The 13,385-nt window shown below is 42.8% G+C and overlaps 1 protein-coding gene across 1 annotated transcript in view; it reads left to right on the top strand.

Annotated features, from left to right (window-relative positions):
* ROR2 (receptor tyrosine kinase like orphan receptor 2) overlaps positions 1-13,385 on the top strand; it is a 258,944-nt gene that overhangs the window by 213,608 nt on the left and 31,951 nt on the right. Inside the window, exons 3-4 of the mRNA XM_037798256.1 lie at positions 9,640-9,927; positions 11,495-11,525. Coding sequence (XP_037654184.1) covers positions 9,640-9,927; positions 11,495-11,525 — 319 coding nt within the window. The remainder of the gene's footprint in view (positions 1-9,639; positions 9,928-11,494; positions 11,526-13,385) is intronic.

Here is a 13,385-nt window from a genome sequence, read left to right as displayed (position 1 = left end):
ATGGCCTTTGGAATCTGGAAAATATGAAACAGGTTCTCCCCCAGAGCCTCCAAAAGGAACATAATCCTTCTGACATCTTCATTCGAAGACCTCTATCCTCCAGAACTGTAAGATAATAACTTTGTGTTGTTTTAAGCCACTAAATTTGTAGTAATTGGTACAGCAGCAAGGAGACACTAATATATTGTAAATCTAATGTAATAATCTTCCTATAATCCTTAAAAACCCATTTAGAGAGAAATAATAGAAACAGAGCCAATTCCCAATAATAAGGAAAATGATAGAATACGTAGAAACATACCTAAAAATAAATGAAGATGTGTAAAGAAAATTATAAACCTTTTCTGAAGGATACACAAGATCTGAATTAGAGACAGAAGCCATGCTTTCTGAATAAAGAGGACAGCTGTGCCAGTTTGAATGTATTATATCCCCCAGAAAAAGCTGTATTCTTTGATACAATCTTGTGGGGCACATGTATCAGTGCTAATTAGATTGGAATCCTTTGAGTGTTTCCATGGAGATGTGACACACCCAGCTGTAGGTGATAACTCTGATGAGATAATTTCCATGGAGGTGTGGCCCCACCCATTCAGCGTGGGCCTTGATTACTAGAGCACTATATAAGCTCAGACAGAAGGAGCACACTTGCTACAGCCAAGAGGGACACTTTGAAGAAAGCACAGGAGCTGCAGATGAGAGACATTTTGAAGACAGCCATTGAAAGCAGACTCCTGCTCCAGAGAAGCTAAGAGAGGACAAACAACCCAAGAGCAACTGAGAGTGACATTTTTGAGGAACTGCAGCCTAGAGAGGAACGTCCTGGGAGAAAGCCATTTTGAAACCAGAACTTGGAGCAGATACCAGCCACGTGCCTTCCCAGCTAACAGATATTTTCCAGATGCCATTGGCCATCCTCCAGCGAAGGAACCCGATTGTTGATGCATTACTTTGGACACTTTATGGCCTTAAGACTGTAGCTTTGTAACCAAATAAACTCCCTTTTATAAAAGCCAATCCATCTCTGGCATTTTGCATTCTGGCAGCATTAGCAAACTAGAACAGCTTTATACAAATCATCTATAAATCTACTTCTTTCTCCATCAAAATTCCATTTTTCAAATGGAATTTGCTGGAATGAGTCTAAATTTAATCTAGAAGAGAAAAATAGCCACGAAATTGGGAAAATTTACCAAAATAAAAGTAACAGTTGTTATTCTCGATGTCAAAATGTAGCTCAGTCATGAACAGTCCAATAGATCTGTGGAGTTGGAAGTGAATAGGGCTTTGTTCTAGAGGGACGGCCAAGGAAGGTCCTCTGTGGAGGTGACATTTTAGCAGATACTCGGCCGTTGAGAAGTAGCCAACCATGCAAAGGTCTGAGGGAAGAGTGTTCTTGTAGGAGGGAACAAATAAGGAATCAGCTTGGTGTGTTTTCAGGTAAGGGGGGCAGAGAAATGTGGAAAAGATAGAGAAAATACCAGTGTGTTGATACCAGGGGTATAAATTGGTTATTCTTTACTGTTCTAGTTTGCTAATGCTGCCGGAACGCAAAACACCGGAGATGGATTGGATTTTATAAAAGGGGGTTTATTTGGTTACACAGTTACAGTCTTAAGGCTATAAAGATAAAGTGTCCAAGGTAACACATCAACAATCGGGTACCTTCACTGGAGGATGGCCAATGGTATCTGGAAAACCTCTGCTAGCTGGGAAGGCACGTGGCTGGCGTCTGCTCCAAGTCCTGGTTTCAAAATGGCTTTCTCCCAGGATGTTCCTCTCTAGGATTCGGCTCCTCAAAAATGTCACTCTTGGTTGCTCTTGGGGCATTTGTCCCCTCTTAGCTTCTCCTCACCAAAAGTCTGCTTTCAATGGCCATCTTCAAACTGTCTCTCATCTGCAGCTACTCTCTCATCTTCTTCAAAGTGTCCCTCTTGGCTGTAGCTCCTTCTCAAAATGTCACTCTCAGCTGCACTGAGTTCCTTCTGTTTGTCAGCTCATTTAAATGGCTCCAGTGATTTAATTTAGACCCACCCTGAATTGGTGGGGTAACACCTCCATGTAAATTGTCCAATCAGAGTCATCACCCACAGTTGGGTGGGGCACATCTCCACAGAAACACTCAAAGAATTACAATCTAATCAACACTGATTTCTGCCCACACAAGATTCCATCAAAGATAATGGCGTTTTGGGGGACATAATACATTCAAACCGGCATGTTTACTATCTTCTTAATTTTTCCTGGAAGCTTCGATTTTCCTCACCTCCCTAGGGAGACAGTTAGGAATTCTCCAACTTACGAAGTGTTGAGTTAGGGTTTGGGTCCTACTGAGCTTCAGTAGAGCTGACGATGGCTGATTGAGGGCATGGAAAGGACCTGGGTGGCCATCCTGGGAGATTCTGCCCAAGTCCATTCCCAGCTGGACAGGCCTGATGACCAGGTAGAAGCTCAGACCAATTGGGTGTTAGTCTTCCCCTCTGAATGTCACCTTTTCTGAATGTTGGCTTCCAGTCTGCTCTGGTTAATTCTTTCATCAGTTAGGTTCACCAAAGCTGCGGTTTTCTTTCCTCCTCAGCCCGTTAGAGCAGGGCTTCTGGACACGGGCTGTACTCAAGAGCTCCTAACAAATGCCCTGACCCAGGCTCCCCAACTGTGACTTCATTACCTTGTGGTGTAGTCTGGACATCAGGGTTTCCTTTATCTGCTCCCTGGGCAACCCCAATAGGAAGACAGATTTGAGACTTACTGGTTTAGAATGGCCAAAGACCAAGAGTTGGTAGGAACTTGATGTGTCGACTAAAACACTACACTAGATTCTCCGTGTTTGATATAAACTGAGGGAACTGTAACTTCATGGGCCAGCATTCATCTAGTGAGAGGGTAAGGCTGATCTGTCCAAATCGGGCACCCTGGGCTTGGGTGAAATCAGTGGAAGTTTTACCTCAGGGTCTGGCATGAAGCTGACGGTTCGGTTTTCTCTGGGAAGGATGTCGTCAACAGAGTGGCCACACCCACCTTCACCTGACCATACCCCATCTCCCCAGACTTCCCACTGTTCCCCTTTTTGGCTTTTATTAGACCAGATGTGGCTTTACAGAATAATAATGCTGAAAGCCCAGAGTTCCCATATCCCCCCACAGTTCTCCCTATTATTGACATTTTAATGTAGTACCTTTGTGATATTTTTGTTGCAAAATTGACGAAACAATATTACTTTAATTATACTATTAACTGTAGTCCATGGTTTATGTTAGGGTTCATTCTTTGTCCTGTTCTGTGGTTTTCAAAAATGTTTATCCTGGTGTGCCAGTTTGAATATATTGTGTCCCCCAAACGCCATTATCTTTGATGTAATCTTGTGTGTGCAGATGTTATCAGTGTTGATTAGACTGTAATTCTTTGAGTGTTTGTTTGGAATGTGCCCCACCCAGCTGTGGGTGATGACTCTGATTGGATAATTTCCATGGAGGTGTTGCTCCGCCCATTCGGGGTGAGTCTAACTTGATCAGTGGAGCCATGTAAATGAACTGACGGGCAGAGGGAACTCAGTGCAGCTGTGGGTGATGTTGGAAGAGGAGCTACAACCAAGAGGGACACTTTGAAGAAAGCACAGGGGCTGCAGATAAAAGACATTTTGAAGACGGCCATTGAAAGGAGACTCCTGCTCTGGAGAGGCTAAGAGAGGACAAATACCCCAAGTGCAACTAACAGTGACATTTTTGAGGAACTGCAGCCCAGAGAGGAATGTCCTGGGAGAAAGCCATTTTGAAACCAGAACTTTAGAGCAGATGCCAGTCACGTGCCTTCCGAGCTAATAGAGGTTTTCCGGACACCACTGGCCATCCTCCAGTGAAGGTACCTGATTGCTGATGTGTTACCTTGGACACTTTATGGCCTTAAGACTGTAACTGTGTAATCAAATAAACCCCCTTTTATAAAAGCCAATTCATCTCTGGTGTTTTGCATTCCGGCAGCATTAGCAAACTAGAACACCTGGTAACACACATACAAGCTAAAATTTCCCATTTTAACCACTTTCAAATGTGCAACTCGGTGGTGGTAGTTACACTCACAATGTAATTCTCATTCACTTTTGTCTGGTTTGTTCTCAGGTCTCCGCTGCTCAGGGGGCTATTTCCTGACCCCAGGACTGGGTACCCCTGTTATATGTCCTCCCAGCCCCTGTGCATTCTTCCTCTTTTTCTCCTGTATCATTTTGATTGATTAATTGAATGGCTGAGGGAAAAGACATATAATGAAATTTCATCATTCTAACCATACTAAAATATGCAATTCAGTGGCATTTTTTTACACTCAAAACATTGCACACTGTGCCAGTTTGGATGTATTATGTCCCTCCAAATGCTATGATGCAATTTTGTGGTAGCAGGCATATTAGTGTTGATTAGGTTGGAATCTTTGGATTAGGTTGTTTCCATGGAGATGTGACCCATCCAACTGTGGGTAATACCTTTGATTTGATTATTTCCGTGGAGATGTGTCCCCGCCCATTCAGTGTGGGTCTTCATTAGTTTACTGGAGCCCTATAAGAGCTCATAAACAGAAGGACTGCAGAGCAGCTGCAACTGAGAGAGACATTTTGGAGATGGCTGTTGAAAGCAGACTTTTGCTAACACTTCTGAGATGCTAGCCCAGAGTTCGCTCCGGAGAAGCTAAGAGAGGACAAAACGCCCCAAGGGCAACATTTTGAAGAATGCACAGGAGCTGAGACAGGAGCTGGAACACAATCTAGGATCAGCAGATGCCAGCCATATGCCTTCCCAGTTAACAGAGATTTTCCTGATGCCATTGGCCTTCCTTCGCTGAAGGTATACTTGTGTTGATGCCTTAATTTGGACATTTCATGGCTTTCAGACTGTAACTTTGTAACCAAATAAACCCCCTTTATAAAAGCCAATCCGTTCCTGGTATTTTGCATAGTGGCAGCATTAGCAAACTGGAACACACACCCATGAGCACCGTCTGGTTCTAGAACATTTTCACCACCCCAAAAGGAAACCCTGTACCCTGTAACAGTCCCTCCTCCCCACCCCCTGGCAACCATCAATCTACATCTCTGAATTTTTCTCTTCTGGGTATTTCATATGAATGGAATCATACAATATGTGGCCTTGTGACTGGGTTCTTTCATTTCGCACAATGTTTTCAAGGTTCACCCATGTTGTAGCATCCTCATTCCTTTTGATGGCTGAATAATTATCCATAGTAGGGATACGCCACATTTTCTTTGCCCATTTATCAGCTGATAGACATTTGGGCTGCTTCCACCTTTTGGCTAATGCAAATAATGCTGCTGTGAACATTTGTATACAAGTTTTTGTTTGAACACCTGTGTTTAAGTCTTTTGATTTGTGCCTTGGAGTGGACTTGCTGTGTCATATGTGTTTGCTCTCTCAGTGACTCTTTTTATGTTCGTTTTCCCCAGTGGATGGAAAACTCCACAAGGACAGGGAAGCCAGGTGCTTGTTCACATTGCAGTATCTTGAGTCCCTCCTCCCCTGCTTTAGCTAACCTTCGTTGGGCACTTGCTCTAGATGTGCTTTTCACTTTGAATGTACAGAGAGTGGGCCATCAATTTTTTTCTTTTTCCTTGTACAGACAGGGGTTCCCACCATTACGGTCCAGCTGTCTTGTTTTAGAGGAAGCCAAGGTCTAGAAGCATCAACTGAGTGTCCGGAGTTCCTGATGGAGTATTACAGGGAGTAGACTTGGCATCTCCTGAACTCCCAGCCTGCTCTCTCTTCTCTGATCTGTTTGCACATCCAGTTCTTGCCTTTCACTGACCACGTTTGCTAAGTGTTAATGGCTTAGAATATTAGCGTGCTGAGCCTGTGAACTAACCTTCTTGCTATGCCATTTGAGGCAGCCATTGTAGCTCATTCTGCCTTTGGTGGGATATACAGACTTGGGGAAGGTCCTGAGGTTAGCAAAAATATTAAGGAAAGTGCTGGAAATCAAGCCCCAGGGGAAAAACAGTCCCAGAGTGTATTAATGGCTTCTATCAACTGCTTAAGGTGCTTGATTCTCATCCAAGTGGATTTCTTCTCATCTATAACCAGCAGGGCAGAGAAGAGTCTAGACCAGCACTTACTTACTGTTTTAATCCTAAGGACAAATATCCAAATGTCCCCTGTAATGTTCTGGTATGACATTAGGTGAAGGAGAAGATATAAACCTTTGAAAAGGAGATGCTAAATACTTTGGGGAAGATGGCACTGTGAATTCTTCCACTGACCACTTTTCTACTTCTAATCCCTCTGGAAACTTGTAGGGATTAAGTGTGCAGGCTCTGGAGTCAGAGTGCCTGGGTTCAAATCCTGATTCCTCCACTTTTTCACACTTAACGTTGAGCAAATTACTCTTACTTTTCTGTGAAATAAAGATAATAATGGTAGTTTTTCCTCCTAGGTCTGTTGACACATAAGACTTCAATAGTATATATTCATTATTATCATTAAAGCACTTAAAAAAGGAAGTGTTGGCGCCATCTTGAAATTTGGCCTATTCAGATTCAAGCCTTCGAGTGGAATGGGGTTGAGACTAAGCTTTAGGCACCTCTGCATGGGTCATAGTTTGTAGGAGCTCATCGTTTCTACTCTGCACTGCTCAAAAATGAGACTTCTTCCTAAAACCCAGAGGCAACAACCCCTTTAAGAACAACAATCAGATGCAGCCCCCTTCCCCATACTGTCGACACCCCCTTTCAATATGAGCAAGTTAGGGTGTTCACTGTTTAGACACCGCTGAAGATGGAGAAAGAGATTAAGTGAGAGGAAGGGGTAGCAACAAACAAGATAAGATTGAACAAAAGTCTATGAATACTGAAACTTATATAATTATAGATTTTTTGGATGGTGGGGTGTTGGAATGGCTGGAAGGAGGTAAATGACATGGTGGAACTGCAGCCTATAGCATCCTTTGGGATTTGCTCTACACCTGCTTGTTGAATTGTGCCTTGAAGGTCTTCACCTTTCTGTATATACCTTGTATTGCATAATAAGGAAAGAACTGAAACCGTGGAACTGTAACCCATAACAGTTTTTGAAATTATCTACATGACTGCTTGTTGAGCTGTACATCAAGAGATGACACCTTGCTGTATGTATGCTATATTTTACAGTAATGGAAATGGCTGAATTTGTGGAACTGTGACCCATGACATACTTTGAAATTTGCTCTCTAACTACTTGTGAAATCATACTTTGAAAGTTATCACTGTTATGTATATATGTTAAAGTTCATAATAAAAATATGTATATATACAATGAGACTTCTTTGGGGACCCTGGAAGATTATGTCTAAACACATTTGTCCATTTGGCAATCAAGGATTTAGGATAAGTGTTGGCCTGAATGAAGGATTCCAGGGCTCCATGCACAATCTATGCATGGATTAAAAAAATATATATCTATATATATATTCCTGAAAGGAAGTAAATAATGAGGATTTCCTTATGGTTATTAGAAAGCCTGGTATCTTCCCAGATTTTCCCTTCTAACTTCTATAAAAGGAATGGTCTCCTTTATGTTCTTCCTTCCAAGTCCTCTTTCCTTTTCTTTCCTCCTTACTTACTTGTTTCTTGTCCTTGTTGAAGAAGGAAATCCTTCTTGCGTTCTCAAGATTTTTAGCCAATCAATGGAGACTTCCCAAGTAGGTGCTGTAAGTGATGTAAATAAATGCCATAACAATGGGGGTGGGGAGTGGCAGGATCACTCTTAAGCCGGAGCCCCAAAGAGATGAGAGCCAGCAGTGACCACTTGTGTTCCCTCCCTCCATACCCCAAGTCTGCTCAATTTAGGTTTATGCTAGGATGGGCAAGCCTTGCACTGACCCCTCTCATTCTACCCTTACAGTAATTCACAGAAGGATTATATCTATTGGAAAGGCACTATTCGCCCAAGGTCTTTAGAGGAACTGTCATTAGTGTAGAGATGAGAATTGTAGTTAAGTCTAAAAAGAAAAATATGACTTAACTCTAGTATGTCATTTGTTATTTTACTTTGCAAGTTTGTTGCTTTTTATAGGCTCACTTTACAATTAGTGGTACTTTGATGAAGAATTTGAATATTGAATAACTCAAAGGTGTTTCATATGAAACCTGATTAAGATAGATTTTGGCCAGAACATAGTGAAATGGTGTTTCTACTATAATCTGTGCGCTGGGTTTCTTTGGCAGGTCAGATTTTAGCAAAATAACCACTTTACGCTTTCAAATCAGATGGGGTTTTTATTCAGCAAAGATACAAAGATGCGTAGGGTCTTGTATGAGGGTTTCAGGAATGTTGGATCTCCCTGTGTTGGGTTTGGGGGATGATTTAATGAAGACCTTACATCTAGAATTGCACCTTGCTTGTCTCAGCCAATCTTTTCAGCTGGTGAGACCACCTACCATCATTTCGGTTACCTTCCAGCGGGGTGTCCTCCTTACGAATTATCTTCTAGGGCTTAATTCAGTGCTTGGAGACAAAGGTTGACTAGGAAGGAATCAAGGTAGAACCTAATGATGTTATTAATAATCATAAATACTGATCTGTGCTACATTAGGGCCACCTCTCTAGACAGATAGCTATTTACACTCCCCTGTGAATGAAATCCATCCCTGCTTTTTGAAATCCAGCGCCCCTCCCTCTTCAGGACCTCCTCCCACCCAACATCTGGTGACCGTCACTCATCCTAAGACACTTGTCCTTACAGGTCTATCCAAAATCCTGGAATTTTCCAATGAAATCAGTACACAGATATAATGCCATCTTTCAGCTCCATTTTTCAAAGAGGGGAGAGGCAGCTAGAAAAGAAGCCAAAAGATTCAGAAGATAAATATATTTATTTTCAAGCCATTTTCAGATTGCGCTATTGTTTTCACTTTGTCTGGAGTGTGTCCATCTCCTGATGATTAGTTTTGAGTTCTACTGTTAGTTTTCCTCGTGTGTTACGGAATCTCGTTTGCATGTCCATCATGAGAAAGGGTAATCCTCCCAGCCCTCTAACCCCTTTCCCCGACAAACACACACACACACACACACACACACACACACACACACACACACACACTTTCAAGCCTTCTGCTCCATCAGCTTTACTTCTTCCTGTTCCCTGTGGCCTCCTGTTATCAGCTGAGAACTCTTCCCAAGGGCGTATCCTGGGGCCACCACATACCAGAACAATATCTTCAGCTCACCTTAGTGACAGCCCCTGCTCACTCCCTCTCTGGGGATACTTTTAGGCCCCGTGAGCCCCAAACTGCCCCACCTGCTCCTGACCTGGGCACAGTGGAAAGTGCCTTCAGTTCTACTCAGCCTTGCAAATTCTGTTCTATTTACAGGCTGATGATTAGCTCTTTCCTAAAGGTGTCTATGTTTTGCTATATGTTTATTTTCTTGTTATTGATTGTTGCTCTGTGCTTGCTGGTGTGATAGGAGGGGAGGAGGGAGTCTCTGAGGGTGAATTTACATCCCAGTGCCCAGCCCTGCTTGGACTTGGTGCTTGGAAAGAGAGGTTTGCACCTGTGAGCAAATGGAAACCTTTCCTGGGAGCCATTCATCCAGCAACACCCTGGCTGCCCTTTCCACTGGTCCTCACTGAAGTTTGCTCTTATGTGACCCTTTCCCTTCCCAGGTTACTTTCTGAATTTCCTGGAGCCCGTAAACAATATCACTATCGTCCAAGGCCAGACTGCAATTCTCCACTGCAAGGTGGCGGGAAACCCACCCCCCAACGTGCGGTGGCTGAAGAACGACGCCCCAGTGGTGCAGGAGCCGCGGCGCATCATCATCCGGAAAACGGAGTACGGCTCGCGGCTGAGAATTCAAGACCTGGACACGACGGACACCGGCTACTATCAGTGCGTGGCCACCAACGGCGTGAAGACCATCACGGCCACCGGCGTCCTGTTCGTGAGGCTCGGTGAGTCCGCAGAGAATAAATGTGCCCCTTTGCAAACAGGAAGCCCCCTTCCGGCACTCTGGGCAACCCAGCGAGATACTGATTCACAGTTGGAAACTGAACACTGTACAACTTGATGTGAAAGGGGATCGAGGAAACTCTTTCCCCAGGCCTTTCCCGTTGTGTGTGAGCTCCCCGCTGAACCTGGTACACTTTACTAGTGATAACTATAGTAGATACAGATGGAATGGTCTGTAGATCCAGAGTGCAGAAAATAGTTCTGGACGCACAAGGTGTGCTGTAACATTTAATGATAATGTTGTGTTTCCGGAGGGCAGGTCCCCACAGGGACGCTGGCTGCAGGGTGGGACGGCCAGATAGGGCCTGAGGCTGGCTCACCCCTGTCGGTCCATAAGACTGAGAGCTGGGGGTGTCCACCCAGAGAGAAGTGGAGACAGAGCAGGATGACAATGCTATACGACTGCAATTTTCACAAGCAGTGAAGGGGATCAGATGGCAGGAAGTATGTGTCCCCTTTCCATCCAGAAAGGTCACACGAGCCCCCACACCATTTCATCACACGTTAGGAAAATGAGAGTTTATGCCCCCAGATAAACCTCTTTTTTTTCCTTTTTTTTTTTTATTAAGATATATTCACACAGCATACAGTCATCCAAAGTATACAATCATTTGTTTACATTGCCATCATATAGTTGTTCACTCATCACCCTGATGCATTTCCCTTGTACCAGAAAAAGTGAAAACAAGAACAAAAAAATTAAGAGTAAAAAAAGGACACCCAAATCATCCCCCTTCCCACCCTATTTTTCGTTTAGTTTTTATGCCCATTTTTGTACTCATCCATCCATACACTGGATAAGGTGTGATCCACAAGGCTTTCACAGTCACACTGTCACCCCTTGTAAGCTACATTTTTATACAATCGTCTTCAAGAGTCCAGGCTATTGGGTTGGAGTTTGATCATTTCAGGTATTTCCTTCTAGCTATTCCAATACACTAAAACCTAAAAAGGAATATCTATATAGTGCATAAGAATGTCCACCAGAGTGACCTCTCAACTCCATTTGGAATCTCTCAGCCACTGAAGCTTTATTTTGTTTCATTTCGCATCCCCCTTTTGGTCAAGAAGATGTTCTCAATCCCACAATGCTGGGTTGACACTCATCCCTGGGAGTCATATTCCACGTTGCCAGGGAGACTTACACCCCTGGGGGTCATATCCCACGTAGCAGAGAGGGCAATGAGTTCACCCGCTGAGTTGGCCCAGCTAGAGAAAGAGGGCCACACCCAGATAAACCTTTAAGATTAAAAGTGAGAAAGGAAAGACAGCAGAAACTCCAAAAATATCTCTCAAAGTTTCTGCATATACAGAACTCTCCTCCCCTTTCTTTTTGTTTCCCACCTCATGGGCAGGAAAGCAGATCTGAGGGCTAGAGGCCAAGTGGCCATCGGGGGAGTGTATTGGTTTTACCTACCTTATCCTTGACTTGATTTGCACATTTTTAAAAATTCCAAATCATAACGTATTAATGACTTGTGGTTTTGTTTGTTTGTTTTATTTTTTTAGGTCCAACACACAGCCCAAATCATAATTTTCAGTAAGTATTTGTTTTTCCTCAAACCATTTTCCGATGCTCCAAGGGTCTCCCTGGTGTAAGAATCCAGGTTATAAATCTGGTAAACTCTGCTTCCAGCCACTACCACCTCATGTCTTTGCTGAATTCAGTAGAAATTGACTAGACTTCACCCAGGCATGGTAAAGTGCTTGGTTTGGGTTGAAAAAATACCTTCTCGGGAAACTTCACATTTTCCATGTTTAGAATTTTTTAAAATGTCACACAGACACACACAAAAATCCTGTTAATTGCTTTCAGTGAATATAACCTTAAGGGCAGCTGAATCAAGCCCAGGAAGGCCAGGTTGCCAAGGCCTCCAGAATCCCGATTTCACAGAAATATTTAGAAACAGAGGGGTGGGTCTCACTTGCAAAGCCCAGCACCACCAATAACTATATAGCTAGTTGTTGTTTGGAAAATATGGCCCAGTTGAGCCTTGGGGATAGGTGAGGTTTCAAACCCATTTTAAAGATGAGGACACTGAGGCTCAGAGCCTTCCTCAAGGTTCCTTAGTGAACTTTGAACTTAGGTCCCTTATTTCCCAGTATAATGTATTTCCACTGTGCCACATTAAAAAAAAATTTTTTTTTTATTATAAGAGCCATTGTAGGCTTACAGAAAAATCATGCAGAAAGTAAAGTCCCCATATAGCCACCCACTCAGCCACATGCCATACACAGTTTTCCGTATTAACATTTTGCATTAAGGTGGTACTTTTGTTACAATGAATGAAACAGTATTATTATAATTGTACTATTAAGCATAGTCCATCATTTATATTAGGGCTCATTCTTTGGGTTGTACATTTCTATAGTTTTGTTTTACCTTTAATTCTATTAACATATATACAACCTAAAATTTCCCCTATTAACCACATGCAAATATATAATTCACTGCTGCTAAATTGCCTTCATATTGTTGTGCTACCATCACCAAAACTTTTCTGTGACCCTAAATGGAAACTGTGCCAATTAAGCATGAACTCCCCATTCCCCAGCCCCACCCCATCCCTGGTAACGTATCATCTAGTTTAGGACTCTATTATTTACATATTCTAAGTATTTCATGTAAGTGTGTGTGGCTTACTTCACTCGACTTCTTGCCTTCAGGGTTCATCCGTGCTGAAGCATGTGTCAGAGCTTCCTTCCTTTTTAAGGCTGTGTAACCACATTTTATCCGGGAAAATTCTCTGAACTTCAAATGTTCTGTATTCCTGTAAATACATCATTATGCTTTTTTCATTGCCTGCATTTTAGATTAGCAACGGCTATTGGATTCCCGCCATTCTCTGTACGGATCATGAAGTTGATCAATTGGGCATTGTTTGCTTCTTCACCTTTCCCTGATGCCTTATAAACATACCACCATTGGGCTGATGCTCCATGGTGCCGAGTGGGGAGGGTAGACAAGGCCGTGAGTGTTTTTAGTGTATGCCAAGGTGACTCTTGAATAAGGTAGATTTTTAAAAACATTCTGCCCTAAGCAGGTGTTCAGAAGCATTTCACCTTCATAATCGTGCATGGGTTAGAAATGAAAGGTAAGAGTGAGTAAAGAAGAAATTTGCAGCAAGTGCACATTTACGAGGCTTAGAGAAGGTGGAAATCATTTCGAATGTTGAATCATTATTTTTTCTTTTATTTAAAAAAGATTTTACATTGATTTTCTCTGCATTTTTAAATCAACATATTCGGATAAATAATTCAGGCAGTGCTTATAAAGTGACCATTCCACCTGGCCACACACACACACACACACACACACACACACAGCCCTTTCCCCAGCAGTCACCTCCATCGTCACTTGGATGTATCACCCAGGGTTTTTCTCAGCATTTAATACATA

The sequence above is a fragment of the Choloepus didactylus genome, chromosome 10 (assembly GCF_015220235.1).
Source record: "Choloepus didactylus isolate mChoDid1 chromosome 10, mChoDid1.pri, whole genome shotgun sequence".
NCBI classification, from domain to species: Eukaryota; Metazoa; Chordata; class Mammalia; order Pilosa; family Megalonychidae; genus Choloepus; species Choloepus didactylus.
This window is presented reverse-complemented; position numbering and strand designations above follow the sequence as displayed.